The sequence below is a fragment of the Centropristis striata genome, chromosome 7, assembly GCF_030273125.1.
Source record: "Centropristis striata isolate RG_2023a ecotype Rhode Island chromosome 7, C.striata_1.0, whole genome shotgun sequence".
In the NCBI taxonomy this organism is placed as follows: domain Eukaryota; kingdom Metazoa; phylum Chordata; class Actinopteri; order Perciformes; family Serranidae; genus Centropristis; species Centropristis striata.
The window spans coordinates 10,201,045-10,217,780 of record NC_081523.1 but is presented as its reverse complement, the minus strand read 5'-3'; the positions used below and the strand labels follow the sequence as shown (position 1 = coordinate 10,217,780).

General features: G+C 37.4%; 3 protein-coding genes and 1 pseudogene across 3 annotated transcripts; 1 reads left to right on the top strand and 3 right to left on the bottom strand.

Annotated features, from left to right (window-relative positions):
* Positions 1–414: 414 nt before the first annotated feature.
* LOC131974401 (zinc finger protein 883-like) lies at positions 415–2,805 on the bottom strand (annotated as a pseudogene).
* A 1,776-nt stretch (positions 2,806–4,581) lies between these two features.
* LOC131974482 (zinc finger protein OZF-like) lies at positions 4,582–6,719 on the top strand. The gene is made up of 2 exons (XM_059336803.1): positions 4,582–4,967; positions 5,080–6,719. Exons 1-2 carry the CDS (start codon positions 4,778–4,780, stop codon positions 6,201–6,203), a joined length of 1,314 nt encoding a protein of 437 aa, XP_059192786.1. The 5' UTR covers positions 4,582–4,777; the 3' UTR covers positions 6,204–6,719.
* A 1,969-nt stretch (positions 6,720–8,688) lies between these two features.
* LOC131974481 (zinc finger protein OZF-like) lies at positions 8,689–10,457 on the bottom strand. The gene is made up of 2 exons (XM_059336802.1): positions 10,201–10,457; positions 8,689–10,088 (listed from the first exon to the last, which is right to left on the bottom strand). Exons 1-2 carry the CDS (start codon positions 10,388–10,390, stop codon positions 8,926–8,928), a joined length of 1,353 nt encoding a protein of 450 aa, XP_059192785.1. The 5' UTR covers positions 10,391–10,457; the 3' UTR covers positions 8,689–8,925.
* Positions 10,458–13,721: 3,264 nt separating this feature from the next.
* Positions 13,722–16,680, bottom strand: LOC131974475 (zinc finger protein 501-like). The gene is made up of 2 exons (XM_059336795.1): positions 16,404–16,680; positions 13,722–16,247 (listed from the first exon to the last, which is right to left on the bottom strand). The coding sequence occupies exons 1-2, from the start codon at positions 16,420–16,422 to the stop codon at positions 14,716–14,718; spliced, it is 1,551 nt and encodes a 516-aa protein (XP_059192778.1). The 5' UTR covers positions 16,423–16,680; the 3' UTR covers positions 13,722–14,715.
* Positions 16,681–16,736: the final 56 nt, after the last annotated feature.

The window sequence follows — 16,736 nt, the reverse complement described above, 5'->3', positions numbered from 1 at the left end:
AGAACTGTCACAAGATTTTAAAATCCATCTTAAACTGTAAAGCGATTCAGACATATTTTGTAAATGGACATTTGGCAAAACCAACAACAATCAGGTTCACATCATTATTTTTAATCTAGTCATATCAAGGGGAACTTTAACTTTTGATGTCGACATCTCATCTGTGTGGAAAATATTTCACATTCAGTGACAGAGATGTAGCTGCTGCAAAGGTGCATTTCATTACATCTACTAACACATTTGTACTGGAGTATCAGCTCAGTGGTTTCTATCTTTTGAAGAGCTTCTCACCAGTGTGACCTTTTCTCATGTGGCCAAAAAGCTATTGCGTCCAAAATCTTTCACCCGTGTTAGGTTGTCATGCGGATGATCAATTCACCAGTTTGTCTTAAAGCTGTCCCTTGTTTTACAAGTCTACCGCTTCTCAACTGTTTTGGATTGTCTTGTGGAATTTTAAGTCACAATTAATTTTGAAACCTTTTTCCTGATATTTAACAAGAATGTGGATTCTAACCCGTATGGGTTTTTACATGATTTTTTAATATATTGTTGCATCTGAAAGATGTCCCACAAATTTTACAAGTAAACGGCTTCTCACCTGTGGATTCTCTTATGCCTTTTACATGTTGAAGCGTCAGCAAATCTTTTCTCGCAAGTATTGCAAGCATATGGCTTCGCACCTGTGTGAGTCCTCATGTGGATTTTCAAATGACCACTCTGGCTGAAAACCAATCCACAAACTTCACATGCAAACGGCTTTTCACCTGTGTGGATTCTCATATGTGTTTTACATGTGGAACGGTCAGCAAATCTTTTCTCGCAAGTATTGCAAGCGTATGGCTTCTCCCCTGTGTGAGTTCTCATATGGAGCACCAAGTTAGAATGTTGTCTGAAATCTTTCCCACAAGTTTTACAAGAATATGGCTTCTCACCTGTGTGGGTTCTCATATGGAGCACCAAGCCATAATGTTGTCTGAAGTCTTTACCACAAGTTTTACAAGAATATGGCTTCTCACCTGTGTGGGTTCTCATATGGTCTGCTAAGATATAATGACAACGGAAATCTCTTCCACATGTTTTACAAGAATATGGCTTCTCACCTGTGTGGATTCTCATATGCATACGGCGTGCTGAATTGTCAGCAAATCTTTTCCCGCAAGTATTGCAAGCGTATGGCTTTTCACCTGTGTGGATTCTCATATGTGTTTTACATGATGAACGGTCAGCAAATCTTTTCTCGCAAGTATTGCAAGCGTATGGCTTCTCCCCTGTGTGGATTCTCATATGGAGCACCAAGTTAGATTGTTTTCTGAAATCTTTACCACAAGTTTTACAAGAATATGGCTTCTCACCTGTGTGGATTGTCGAGTGTTGTTTCAATCTACTATTGCATCTGAAACCCCACCCACAAATTTTACATGTAAATGGTTTTTCACCTGTGTGGATTCTCATATGGCTCACCAAACTAGTAGACTGTACATGTTTTCCACTAATTTTACAAGTAAATGGCCTATTATCTTTGTGGATGTTTCTCTGGTGTCTCTGCAAATTTCCCTTAAAATTAAAATCTTTTCCACATGTGTCACATGTGAAAGACTTTTTACCTTTGTCAGTGTTACAGTTATCCTCTGACAGGTTAGGGCTGCTTACATTGTTAATGTGACTTCTGGTTCTGTAGTGTCTTTTCTGTTGTTTTGGCTCTGCTTGATCACCAGAGAGGAGCTGGTGGTCACTGGTTGCATATGATACCACAGAGCTTATAACTGGTATGGTGACTGCAGACTCTGTCTCTGCTGCAGTGTCATCAGGATTCAAGTACACAGTCTGATCTTCACTGTGGTCACTTCCCTCAAAAGTAGGAGTCTCCTGCTTCACTACAAGCTGCTCTCCCTCCTGACTGGTGCTGAGTTCCTCCGATTCCTCTTTAACTTGTGGAGGCTCTGGTTTCTCTTTAACCTGTGGAGGCTCTGGGTCCTCTTGGTCCAGACTGGAGTTCCTCTCCTGAATACAGAGCTGCTGGTCAGCAGGAACCTCCTCCTCCTCCTCCTCCTCACAGACACGTTGCTGTGGGAGCTCTTGAGGGACAGAGAACAATGGGAATGGGAAACTACTGTGATGAAACATTAATACATGCAGACATGCAAGCAAATTAGCTCCTTTATCAAATAATTGTTAAATAGTATATACCTATTCGGTGTAACTTTATTTCGGGTTTCCAAACGATATCCAACAGTCTGCGCTGACGGTCGATCTCTTTCTCGTACTCGACGATAGTTTTTTCAAAAACACAGAATATTTCTTCAGCAGCAGCGGCTAGTCGCTCGTTAACAAACCCCCTTAAAACATGAACGGAAGACATTTTTGCTTGATCACCCAATTTAAAAAAAAAAAAATTGCGCTACGACTAAAATGTTGTATTCCCGCTGCTTAAAACGTGCAAACAATTAACGCTACTCAACTTGTATTGATTACTTCCGTTGGACGTCACACTGTTAATGTTCCGACAGTAGAAATGCGCGAACTTTCCGTTCCGCTTTTCAACTGAAGGCAGTTTATTTCAACTTTGTATGTTTAACATCAATAGTAAGGATATAAATCTACTTCGTTACATTCCTTAAGATAAGGAAATTTGATACTTTGGTCTTTACCATTGATATATTTTTTTTGTTTAGTCTTGTTTCCTGACAGTTTCTAGATCAGTCTGAGTATTTTGACCGAATTGGACACTTAGAAACCCGAAATCTTAAAGAATGTATCGAAGTAGATTTATATGGGATTTATATCCTTACTATTGGTGTTAAACATACAAAGTTTAAATAAACTGCCTTCAGTTGAAAAGCGGAACGGAAAGTTAGCGAATTTCTACTGTCGGAACATTAACAGTGTGACGTTCAACGGAAGTAATCAATACAAGTTGAGTATTTTTTTTTTTTTTTTTTAATAAACTTTATTAAGGCAGTTGGGTGGGGTGTAATACAAAAAAATACATCAGAACGTCGCCAGGGGGTTTCAATAAATCATAAAAAGGTTGCCATACAAAAATATTATAAAAATTACAAATATTCAGAGTTTTAGCAGCTTTCAAATTAGTAGAGTCTTTAATAGAATTAATATACTGCTTGGTTTCACTTATAAATATAGAAAAGAGGGGATTTTTTTTTGTGTATCGAGATTTATGTATGTGATATTTTGCCAATAGTATAATTAGATTTATAATGTAATATTGATTTTTTTTTGTGTATGGGAAGTCAGTGAAACCAAACAGTATATTTTCAAAACAAAGGGACAAATTAGGTTCAATTGAAAAAAAAAGGAAGTTACAAATATCTTTCCAGAACTTAGACGAAAAAGGGCAAGACCAAAATAAATGAAAAATACTTTCAGGGTGTCATTCACAAAAAAAGCAATTCAAATCTAAATCTTTTTTAAAACGTTGAAGAAAAATTTTAGTGGGGTAGATTCTGTGAATTATTTTAAAAGAAATTTCTTTGATCTTATTGTTGACTATATATTTTGCTGGCAAATTCCAAATCTTCTCCCAATTAAGGTTATCAATAAAATTATTCCAATAAGCAATGATGTAGGGGGTTGATACAACTTCTTTCTGAAACAGTGAACGTATTTTTCGGTTATTTTTGCGTGTAGAAGAGAAACAAATTTGGCCAATTTCATGTTTGGATGGATCAAGGGGCAAAACAGTCGGATTTTGTGTTAAAGTGCATCTAAATAACATAATTACACCTAGAGGGATAGCATTGATAACAATATTATATTCATTAATAGGAATTGGGATTCTATATTTTATGACAAATTCCTGATATGTAAGGTACCATTTGAGTTAAATAACTGATGAACTAGGAGTATATTGTGAGTAAACCAATAGGGGTAAAATAAGGATTTGTTTCTATATATAATGTCTTTATTGTTCCATATATAGTATCTATGCGGGGAAAAGTTATGTTTGTAGATTAATGACCAGGAAAGAAGCATCTGTTTGTGAAAGTTGGATAATTTCAGGGGGATTTTTTCAATATTGTAATTACAAAATAAGAGGAAATTAAGGCCTCCTAATTTAGAGAAAATAAAGTTTGGTATGAAGTTCCAGATTGAAGAGGGGTTCTTAATGAATTGTTTAAGCCAGTTAATTTTGAATGTATTATTCAGAGTGTGAAAGTCTAAAAAATTAAGACCGCCCTTATCATATGTATTCATTATTACTGATTTTCTAATATAATGGGTTTTGTTTCGCCATACAAAGTTAAATAACATCTTATCAATGTTTTTTGAGATCTTTTTATTAACATCAAGAGATAAAGCAGCATATGTAAGACGGGAAAGACCTTCAGCTTTGGTTAGTAATATTCTGCCTTTCAATGACAAATCTCTCTGCAGCCATTGATTTAATTTCTTTTCAGTTTTGTCAATAATAGAGTGAAAGTTTAAGTCGCATCTGGCTTCCTTATCTTTAGTAATGACAATACCTAAGTAAGTGATAGTGTCTTTTATAGGTATATTACATATGGAAGAGGTATTACATGATTTAAGAGCAAGCAGTTCACACTTCTTTAAGTTTAAACAAAGTCCAGAGGCAATAGAGAAAGTATTTATCAAATCAATGGCTAAAGGTATCTGAGAGCTATTTTTTAAGAACAAGGTCGTATCATCAGCCAGTTGGCTGATGACAATTTATACAAGTTGAGTAGCGTTAGTTGTCTGCACGTTATAATCAGCGGGAAGACAACATTGTAGTCATAGCGCAAATTAAAAAAAAAAAAAAATGGTTGATCAAGCAAAAATGTCTTCCGTTCATGTTTTCAGGGGGTTTGTTAACGAGCGACTAGCTGCTGCTGCTGAAGAAATATTCGGTGTTTTTGAAAAAACTATCGTCGAGTACGAGAAAGAGATCGACCGTCAGCGCAGAGTGTTGGATATCGTTTGGAAACCCGAAATAAAGTTACACCGAATAGGTATATACTATTTAACAATTATTTGATAAAGGTTCTAATGTGCTTGCATGTTTGCATGTGTTAATGTTTCATCACAGAAGTTTCATATTCCTTTTGTTCTCTGTCCCTCAAGAGCTCCCACAGCAACGTGTCTGTGAGGAGGAGGAGGAGGAGGAGGAGGTTCCTGCTGACCAGCAGCTCTGTATTCAGGAGAGGAACTCCAGTCTGGACCAAGAGGACCCAGAGCCTCCACAGGTTAAAGAGGAATTGAAGGAACTCATTACCAGTCAGGAGGGAGAGCAGCTTGTAGTGAAGCAGGAGACTCCTACTTTTGAGGAAAGTGACCACAGTGGAGATCAGACTGTGTACTTGAATCCTGATGACACTGCAGCAGAGACAGAGTCTGCAGTCATCATACCAGTTATAAGCTCTGTGGTATCATATGCAACCAGTGACCACCCGCTCCTCTCTGGTGATCAAGCAGAGCCAAAACAACAGAAAAGACACTACAGAACCAGAAGTCACATTAACAATGTAAGCAGCCCGAACCTGCCAGAGAATAACTGTAATACTGACCAAGGTAAAAAGTCTTTCAAATGTGACACATGTGGAAAAGATTTTAATCATAAGGGAAATTTGCAGAGACACCAGAGAAACATCCACAAAGATAATAGGCCATTTACTTGTAAAATTAGTGGAAAACATGTACAGTCTACTAGTTTGGTGAGCCATATGAGAATCCACACAGTCGAAAAACCATTTACATGTAAAATTTGTGGGTGGGGTTTCAGATGCAATAGTAGATTGAAACAACACTCAACAATCCACACAGGTGAGAAGCCATATTCTTGTAAAACTTGTGGGAAAGATTTCAGACAACATTCTAACTTGGTGCTCCATATGAGAATCCACACAGGGGAGAAGCCATACGCTTGTAATACTTGCAAGAAAAGATTTGCTGACCGTTCCACATGTAAAACACATATGAGAATCCACACAGGTGAAAAGCCGTTTGCATGTGAAGTTTGTGGATTGGTTTTCAACCAGCGTGGTAATTTGAGAATCCACATGAGGACTCACACAGGTGAGAAGCCATACGCTTGCAATATTTGCGAGAAAAGATTTGCTTTCAGTTCAACACGTAAAATTCATATGAGAACCCACACAGGTGAGAAGCCGTTTACTTGTAAAATTTGTGGGACATCTTTCAGATGCAACAATATATTAAAAAATCACGTGAAAACCCACACAGGTTAGAGTCCACATTCTTGTGAAATATCAGGAAAAAGGTTTCAAAATGAATTGTGACTTAAAAATCCACAAGACAAGTCAGATTTTACATCTGAGTTCGGCTGGCTTCTGTTTTATACTACAATAAAATGCATCATATTTGATGTGAATGTGCCTTCTTCTTGTCTTTTATTTTTCTTCTCATAAACAAACTACCTTATGTATATACCTGTCCCCATTTGGGCGTTTTCCAATAAATGACACGTGATTTAAAAGATTTAAAAAGTTTATTTTGCTGCCAATGGTGTCACAGCCGAGCTCTGCAACCAGCAAAATGGTAAACCAGAGCCCTGTACTACGAAGCAAGTTCAACATACCCAGTATATCTTCTCGTTATTTCACTTCACTGAGCCTAATGACTGCAATCTCAGATAAATAGTATCACGAAGGTGGTTTAACAACTTTCTTGGTTACCCAGGCTTTCCCCTTCAGGCTCTGTGCGCGTTCACATAGAAGGGAGCGTTTGACTCAATTACCTGAGAAAAACGATCACGTTCTGCCCACTTCTATTAGGAATATGCATAATTATAATAAATTATTTATGTATTTGTTTATTTAATCTATTCATTTTCTATTTTTTTGTAAATATGTATTATGTAAATATTTATGTTTTGGGGAAAACAATTGAATAGTGGAGAAGGTGTAGGTTTAAATAAACATGCTTCATCCTACTCCTTTTCTGACACATTGCGCTCACATTATAGCTTTTGTTTTGATTATTGCTATTGTTGTTTTGATTATTCTCATTGGATTTGTTTGTTTTTCAGTTAACTTTGTTGTGTTACTCGCACATGTTCGGTAAAAAAAAGCTAAACTAATTATTATAATAGCTAAAAGCAATACGGTTGCTGTAAATAAGACACCCGATTAATTCTGGCAGAAGAAAAGTGTGAATTCATTAGTTACTATATTTATGTAACCACACCAGGTGCTCTCAGTGACTACCGTTAATGTCTAACCTGACAGCTGAACACTTACAGTTAGTGTGAACTGAGATTTAAACATGATACTGGATTCAGATCTGAAACTACCCCAAAATGATGGATACATACAAAATTACTTCGTTTTTGGTCACTTCAAAACTAAATGATGTAAGGCAGAGGTGTCAAACTGATACAGGAAAGGGCCAAGTGGCTGCAGGTTTTTGTTCCAACCAAGCAAGAGCACACCTGATACGAATAATAAACTGAGTGAAGACAGCTCAGGTGATTAGATGAGTGGACTTGTGTGCTCCTGCTTGGTTGGAATGAAAACCTGCAGCCACTTGGCTCTTTCCTGGATCAGTTTGACACCCCTGGGTTAGATATTAACGGTAGTCACTGAGAGCACCTGGTGTGGTTACATAAATATAGTAACTAATGAATTCACACTTTTCTTCTGCCAGAATTAATCAGGTGTCTTATTTACAGCAACCGTATTGCTTTTAGCTGTAAAAATGAGTTTAGCTTTCTTTTCCGAACATGTGCAAGTAACACAACAAAGTAAACTGAAAAAGAAACAAATCCAATGAGAAAAATCAAAACAACAATAGCAATAATCAAAACAAAAGCTATAATGTGAACGCATCATGTCAGAAAAGGAGTAGGATGAAGCATATTCTTAGCATACACGAAGCATACACCTTCTCCACTATTCAATTATTGTTTTTCCCCAAAACATAAATATTTACATAATACATATTTACAAAAAATAGAAAATAAATAGATTAAATAAACAAATACATAAATCATTTCTTATAGTTATTCATATTCCTAATAGAAGTGAGCAGAACGTGATCATTTTTCTCCGGTAGTTGAGTCAAACGCTCCCTTCTATGTGAACGCGCACAGAGCCTGAAGGGGAAAGCCTGGGTAACTAAGAAAGTTTTTAAACCACCTTCGTGATACCATTTATCTGAGATTGCAGTCATTAGGCTCAGTGAAGTGAAATAACGAGAAGATATACTGGGTATGTTGAACTTGCTTCGTAGTACAGGGCTCTGGTTTACCATTTTGCCGGTTGCAGAGCTCGGCTGTGACACCATTGACAGCAAAATAAACTTTTTAAATCTTTTAATCACGTGTCATTTATTGGAAAACGCCCAAATGGGGACAGGTATACATAAGGTAGTTTGTTTATAAGAAGAAAAATAAAAGACAAGAAGAATGCACATTCACATCAAATATGATGCATTTTATTGTAGTGTAAAATAGAAGCCAGCCGATCTCAGATGTAAAATCTGACTTTTTGTAAAAAATGTTTCGGAGGCTTCATATAGAACTGTCACAAGATTTTAAGTCCATCTTAAACTGTAAAGTGATTCAGACATATTTTGTAAATGGACATTTGGCAAAACCAACAACAATCAGGTTCACATCATTATTTTTAATCTAGTCATATCAAGGGGAACTTTAACTTGCGATGTCGACATCTCATCTGTGTGGAAAATATTTCACATTCAGTGACAGAGATGTAGCTCAGTGGTTTCTATCTTTTGAAGAGCTTCTCACCAGTGTGACCTTTTCTCATGCGGCCAAAAAGCTATTGCGTCCAAAATCTTTCACCCGTGTTAGGATGTCATGCGGATGATCAACTCACCAGTTTGTCTGAAAGCTGTCCCTCGTTTTACAAGTCGACCGCTTCTCAACTGTTTTGGATTGTCTTGTGGAATTTTAAGTCACAATTAATTTTGAAACCCTTTTCCTGATATTTAACAAGAATGTGGAGTATAACCTGTGTGGGTTTTTACATGAATTTTTAATATATTGTTGCGTCTGAAAGATGTCCCACAAATTTTACAAGTAAACGGCTTCTCACCTGTGTGGGTTCTCATATGCACTTTACGTGTTGAACCGTCAGCAAATCTCTTATCGCAAGTATTGCAAGCGTATGGCTTCTCACCTGTGTGAGTTCTCATGTGGATTCTCAAATGACCACGCTGGTTGAAAACCAATCCACAAACTTCACATGCAAACGGCTTTTCACCTGTGTGGATTCTCATATGTGTTTTACATGTGGAACGGTCAGCAAATCTTTTCTCGCAAGTATTGCAAGCGTATGGCTTCTCCCCTGTGTGGATTCTCATATGGAGCACCAAGTTAGAATGTTGTCTGAAATCTTTCCCACAAGTTTTACAAGAATATGGCTTCTCACCTGTGTGGATTGTCGAGTGTTGTTTCAATGCACTATTGAGTCTGAAACCCCACCCACAAATTTTACATGTAAATGGTTTTCCGACTGTGTGGATTCTCATATGGCTCACCAAACTAGTAGACTGTACATGTTTTCCACATATTTTACAAGTAAATGGCCTATTTTTGTGGATGTTTCTCTGGTGTCTCCGCAAATTTCCCTTATAATTAAAATCTTTTCCACATGTGTCACATTTGAAAGACTTTTTACCTTGGTCAGTATTACAGTTATTCTCTGGCAGGTTCGGGCTGCTTACATTGTTAATGTGACTTCTGGTTCTGTAGGGTCTTTTCTGTTGTTTTGGCTCTGCTTGATCACCAGAGAGGAGCTGGTGGTCACTGGTTGCATATGATACCACAGAGCTTATAACTGGTATGGTGACTGCAGACTCTGTCTCTGCTGCAGTGTCATCAGGATTCAAGTACACAGTCTGATCTTCACTGTGGTCACTTTCCTCAAAAGTAGGAGTCTCCTGCTTCACTTCAAGCTGCTCTCCCTCCTGACTGGTGCTGAGTTCCTTCGATTCCTCTTTAACTTGTAGAGGCTCTGGTTTCTCTTTAACTTGTGGAGGCTCTGGGTCCTCTTGGTCCAGACTGGAGTTCCTCTCCTGAATACAGAGCTGCTGGTCAGCAGGAACCTCCTCCCCCTCCTCCTCCTCACAGACACGTTGCTGTGGGAGCTCTTGAGGGACAGAGAACAATGGGAATGGGAAACTACTGTGATGAAACATTAACACATGCAGACATGCAAGCACATTAGCTCCTTTATCAAATAATTGTTAAATAGTATATACCTATTTCGTGTAACTTTATTTCGGGTTTCCAAACGATATCCAACAGTCTGCGCTGACGGTCGATCTCTTTCTCGTACTCGACGATAGTTTTTTCAAAAACACAGAATATTTCTTCAGCAGCAGCAGCTAGTCGCTCGTTAACAAACCCCCTTAAAACATGAACGGAAGACATTTTTGCTTGATCACCCATTTAAAAAAAAATTGCGCTACGACTAAAATGTTGTCTTCCCGCTGCTTAAAACGTGCAAACAATTAACGCTACTCAACTTGTACTGATTACTTCCGTTGGACGTCACACTGCTAATGTTCCGACAGTAGAAATGCGCGAACTTTCCGTTCCGCTTTTCATCTAAAGGCAGTTTATTTTAACTTTGTGTGTTTAACATCAATAGTAAGGATATAAATCTACTTCGTTACATTCCTTAAGATAACGGAATTTGATACTTTGGTCTTTACCATTGATAGATTTTTTTTTTGTTTAGTCTTGTTTGCTGACAACCAAACTGTTTTTAAATCAGCCTGAGTAATTTTGAACGAATTGGACACTAGAATATCCGACAAGAACCAAAAGACAGTGGTTTTATGAAAAAAGCTTTTTCATTTTTATTTCAATAATCTGAGCCCTGTACTTTGACACTTGATTTGAGGGTTAGCGAGGTTATTTCAGGTTTAACCCAAAGACTGTAAAAAAAATAAGGTTTAACCCTTCGCGTGCTTTTAATCTGACTAGATCACCATGGTAACTCATTAAACCAGGTTAGTTTCTGAGTTTCGGCTTGAAATTGGTTAGAAAGCCTCTCCTTCCTTTAGAAACAGCGTTTCACACTAGTTAATAGTCGATCTATGAGCGATACAGATTCTCAGTGGGGAGTATAACATAAATGGTAGGTAAGTTAGCATACATTCATACTTCCTTCAATGATTAATACGTGTGTTAACATTAATACTTCACTGTATTATTAATCAATACGACGTTCTTTCATAAGAAATGCTGTATGATTACTTCTAAACAAAACGTTATCAGATTATCGTCACACTGTTAAAATAATCGCCTAAACCTTTTTTTGTCAACATTTTTTTATTTTTTTATTTTTTTATTTTTTTGCCTAAATCATCTCCTCATGACGCCGGCCACCTATGGTAAAATCGCCTACATCCTCAGTTGATGAGATCATGTGATTTTACCCCTTTAAGATAATGGCCTATGTCAAGTGTGTGACTTAAGCGGATTTATTATGCCTAAATCAAAATAAAATGTGACTTGGGCAATTTTTTTGTACATGCCTTTGTGACTTAAGCAAGATATGGTAACACTTTATTTTGAAGGTGTCTACATAAGAGTGACATGAGCGTGTCATAAACATGACATGGGATGTGTCATGAACATTAATGACACTTTGAAGTAACATTAATGCTCATGATACTTGTCATGTCATTTTTCTGACAGGCTTGTGTGACTCTTATGTAGACACCTTCAAAATAAAGTGTTACCATATCTTGCTTAAGTCACAAAGGCAAGTCATTTATTTCTCTTAAGTTACATAATTTACACACAGTGTTATTACTATGCCAATAGCCATCCTTTGTTACATCCTTTTTGAGTGAAATGATCAATAAATGTCACATGTTACACTTTTGGTGTTTGCTGCAAAATTTGAAAAAATTAGTTAGCCGATTATTTTAACATGGTGACGTTATGTTTTATTATTTATCCTGATGTGCTGGTGTCCGTGTTAAACTGCGAGTATTACAGTTAATACAGTACTGATTGGAAAAGGTCTATTGTTGGCCTATTGATCAAGGGCAATAGGTCTTAAATCATTTAATTTTGAAGTGACCAAAAACGAAATAGTTTTGGATGTATCCTTCATTTTGGGGCAGTTTCAGATCTAAATCCAGTTCATGAGTATCATGTTTAAATCTCAGTTCACACTCTAACTGTAAGTATTCAGCTGTCAGGTTAGACATTAGCGGTAGTCACTGAGAGCACCTGGTGTGGCTAAATAAATATAGTAACTAATTAATTCACACTTTTATTCTGACAGAATTAATTGGATGTCTTATTTACAGCAACCATGTTGCTTTTAGCTGTAATAATTATTCATATTCCTAATATAAGTGGGCAGAACATGATCGTTTTTCTGCGGTAATTGAGTCAAACGCTCCCTTCTATGTGAACGCACACAGAGCCTAAAGGGGAAAGCCTGGGTAACCAAGAAAGTTTTTAAACCACCTTCTTGATACCATTCATCTGAGATTGCAGTCATTAGGCTCAGTGAAGTGAAATAACGAGAAGATATACTGGGTATGTTGAACTTGCTTCGTAGTACAGGGCTCTGGTTTCTCATTTTACTGGTTGCAGAGCTCGGCTGTGACACCATTGACAGCAAAATAAACTTTTTTAACCTTTTAATCACGTGTAATTTATTGGAAAATGCCCAAATGGGGACAGGTATATACATAAGGTAGTTTGTTTATGAGAAGAAAAATACAAGGCAAGAAAAAGACACATTCACATCAAATATGATGCATTTTATGGTAGTATAAAACAGAAGCCAGCCGATCTCAGATTTAAAATCTGACTTTTTGTAAAAATGTTTTGGAGGCTTCATATAGAACTGTCACAAGATTTTAAGTCCATCTTAAACTGTAAAGTGATTCAGACATATTTTGTAAATGGACATTCAATCTAGTCATATCAAGGGGAACTTTACCTTGAGATGTTGACATCTCATCGGTGTGGAAAATTACAAAAAAAGATTCAGTCGAGCTTAAACATGACACATACCACATATTATTGAAAACAATATGTTAATTAATAGCTCCATTGGTTTATTTTGTAATTGTTTACATTTTTCACAATTAGGGGCCGATGTGTAGGAGCTATTTCAAAATTTGATTTTTATATTATTATTGGTTATTTTGTATTTATTTTTGTGTACACTAGGGGCACTAAGCACAAGACAGGACTTGATAAAGGTAGCAAGTGGTCAGGTGATGCACTAGAAGGGACACAGTTTTTTACTTTCTGTAGGGGCTATTTGTAAGAAAGTTCTTTCACCTTTAAAATTTTGCGCAAAATGCCACTGATGCACCAGTTCCATCAGCATGTACTCAGGCAAAAAGAAGTCCATTGTCCAGGGAGGATTTTGGTTTATTTAATATCCTGTTCAAAGCAAACATTTCATGCTGCCTCTCTTTGCTCTGGTAAAAACAACTGTGTCCCTTCTCGGGCATTACCTGTCCTTACCACTTGCCTTTGTCAATACCTGTCTGGTGCCCCTAGTGTACTTAAAAAGAAATACAAAATAACCAATCATATATAATAGTCAAATTTTGAAATAGCTCCGACACTGGTAGTTATATAAATCTACTTCGATAAATTCCTCGGTGTATACCATTGAGGCAATTTTAGTTTTTTCATGTTCCCTGACCATCAAACTGTATCTAGATCAGCATGTGAGTATTTTGACCCAATTGAACACAAGAATTTCTGGCAAGAACCACAAGACACTGATTTATTTAAAAAAATGCTCATTTATTTTTTCGTCACTCATCTGGTCTTTGTTGGTTGCAGAGGCGGGCTGTAACACCATTGACATCAGAATACAGCACATGTAATTTAAAGGATATTCCAAAAATGTGGCCAGGTATATAATGAGGTTATTTGCTAAAGAAGAAAAAAAAAAAAGCAAGAAGGCACATCTACGTTCAATTTGATGTCTTTTGAGGTAATATAAAACAGAAGCCAGCCAACCTCAAATGTAAAATCTGACTTTTTGTGAACATTTTAGAGAGTTATTATAGAACTATTGCATACTAGATTTTAAGTCTGTCTAAAACTTATTCAGACATATTTCATAAATGGACATTAGGCAAAACCAACAATCAGGATCATGTCATTATTTTAATCCAGTCATATTAAGGGAACTTGAAATTTTCAAATCTAATCTGTGTGGAAAATGTTTTACATTCAGTGACAGAGATGTAGCTCCTGCAAAGGTGAATTTTATTCAGTTGACAAACATATTTCTACTGGAGTATCAGCTCAGTGGTTTCTCTTTTGAAGAGAATTTCACCAGTGTGGCCTTTTGTCATGTGGCCAACAAACTACTATTACATCCAAAATCTTTCACCTGTGTTAGGTTGTGATGTGGATGATCAATTCACCACTCTGTCTGAAAGCTCTTCCACGTTTTACATGTCGACAGCTTCTCAGCTGTTTTGGATTGTCTTGTGGATTTTCAGGTCACGACTCATTTTGAAACCATTTCCTGATATTTTTACAAGAATGCTGATTATAACCTGTTTGGGATTTCATGTGATTTTTCAAGTTATCATGACGTCCAAAAAATGTCCCACAAATTTTTACAAGGAACGGCTTCTCGCCTGTGTGGATAATGCCTGTTGCATTCTGAACGTTCAACAAATCTTTTCCCACTAGTAATGCAAACGTACAGCTTCTCACATTTGTGGGTTCTCATGCGAATTATCAATTTATTGTTCCGTCTGAAATCACTCTGACGAAGTAAGCGGCTTCTCACGCGTGTGGATTCTCATATGCACTTTACATGCTGAACTGTCAGCAAATCTTTTCTCGCAAATATTGCAAGCGTACGGCTTCTCACCTGTGTGGGTTCTCATATGCACTTTACATGTTGAACTGTCAGCAAATCTTTTCTCACAAATATTGCAAGTGTACGGTTTCTCACCTGTGTGGCTTCTTGTATGCTTTTTTAATGATGAACTGTCAACAAAACTTTTCTCACAAGTATTGCAAGCATAAGGCTTCTCACCTGTGTGGGTTCTCAAATGCCTTCTAAATTTTGAACTATCGCTAAATCTTTTCTCGCAAGTATTGCAAGCATACGGCTTCTCACCTGTGTGGATTCTCATGTGCTTACTAATTGATGAACTGTCAGCAAATCTTTTCTCGCAAGTATTGCAAGCGTACGGCTTCTCATCTGTGTGGCTTCTTAAATGCTTTTTAAACGATGAACTGTTAGCAAATTTTTGCTCGCAAGTATTGCAAGCGTACAGCTTCTCATCTGTGTGGATTCTCATATGCTTTTTAAAAGATGAACTGCTAGCAAATCTTTTCTCGCAAGTATTGCAAGCGTACGGCTTCTCACCTGTGTGGATTCTCATATGCCTTTTGCACCTTGAACTGTCAGCAAATCTTTTCTCGCAGAAATTGCAAGCATAAGGCTTTTCACCTGTGTGGATTCTCATATGTCTGTTACATGATGCGATACAGGAGAATCTTTTCCCACAAGTCTTGCAAACACATGGCTTCTCACCTGTGTGGGTTCTCATGTGAAGTGTCAACTTACAACCCTCTCCAAAAGCTTTACCACAAACTTTACAAGTAAACAGCCTCTCACCTCTATGAATTCTCATATGGAGGGCAAAGCTACTATCACAACGGAAATCTCTTCCACAAGTTTTACAAGAATATGGCTTCTCATTTGTATGGATTCTCTGGTGTCTCTGCAAATTATACTTCAACTTAAAATATTTTCCACATGTGTCACATTTGAAAGACTTTTTACCTTGGTCAGTATCACAGTTATCCTCTGACAGGTTAGGGCTGCTTACATTGTTCCCGAGACTTGTGGTTTTATGTTGACTTTTCGGTTGTTTTGGCTCTGCCTTACTAGTTGATCCTGAGTCTCCATGCCTGCAGCCATCATCAGAGAGGAGCTGGTGGTCAATGGTTGCTTCATGTAGCTCAGAGATTATAACTGGTATGATGAATACAGACTCTGCCTCTGCTGCACTTAAAGTGTCATCAGGTTTCAAGTACATAGTCTGATCTTCACTGTGGTCACTTTCCTCATAAGTAGGAGTCTCCTGCTTCACTACAAGCTGCTCTCCCTCCTGATTGATGCCGAGTTCCTCTGGTTCCTCTTTAATCTGTGGAGGCTCTGGGTCCTCTTGTTTCAGACTGGAGTTCCTCTCCTGAATACAGAGCTGCTGGTCAGCAGGGACCTCCTCCTCCTCCTCCTCCTCCTCCTCCTCCTTACAGACATGTTGCTGTGGTAGCTCTGGAGGGACAGAGAACAAATGGTATAGGAAACTACTGTGATAAAAAAAATCAATACATGCTGACATGCGAACACGTTACATCTTTTGATTATTATTTTTAAATATTAACCAAATTCCTCTGGTTTGCATTATTAAAATAACTAAGATTTACATACCTATCCGGTGTAACTTCATTTCTGGTTTCCAAAAGATATCCAACAGTCTGCGCTGACGATCGATCTCTTCCTCGTACTGGATGATAGTTTATTTCAAAAACACCGATTTCTTCAGTAGCAGCACTTAGTCGCTCGTTAACAAACTCCCGAAAAGAGAGAAGGGACGTCTTTGTTGCTAAATTACAAATAAAATATTAATTTGCGGTACTACAATGTTGTCTTGCCGCTAATTCAAAACGTAATTACTGCTGCTAACGATGTCCACTTTTGTTGTTCACTTCCGCTGGTTGTCACATTGATAATGTTCCGACAGTGGAAATGTGCGCACTTTTC

Bases quoted from the DNA above. Each gene is read 5' to 3' on its own strand.
- LOC131974482 (XM_059336803.1), top strand. From the start codon at position 4,778: ATGGTTGATCAAGCAAAAATGTCTTCCGTTCATGTTTTCAGGGGGTTT. The intron at 4,968-5,079 runs GTATATACTATT...CTGTCCCTCAAG, and splicing joins AATAAAGTTACACCGAATAG to AGCTCCCACAGCAACGTGTC.
- LOC131974481 (XM_059336802.1), bottom strand. From the start codon at position 10,390: ATGGGTGATCAAGCAAAAATGTCTTCCGTTCATGTTTTAAGGGGGTTT. The intron at 10,089-10,200 runs GTATATACTATT...CTGTCCCTCAAG, and splicing joins AATAAAGTTACACGAAATAG to AGCTCCCACAGCAACGTGTC.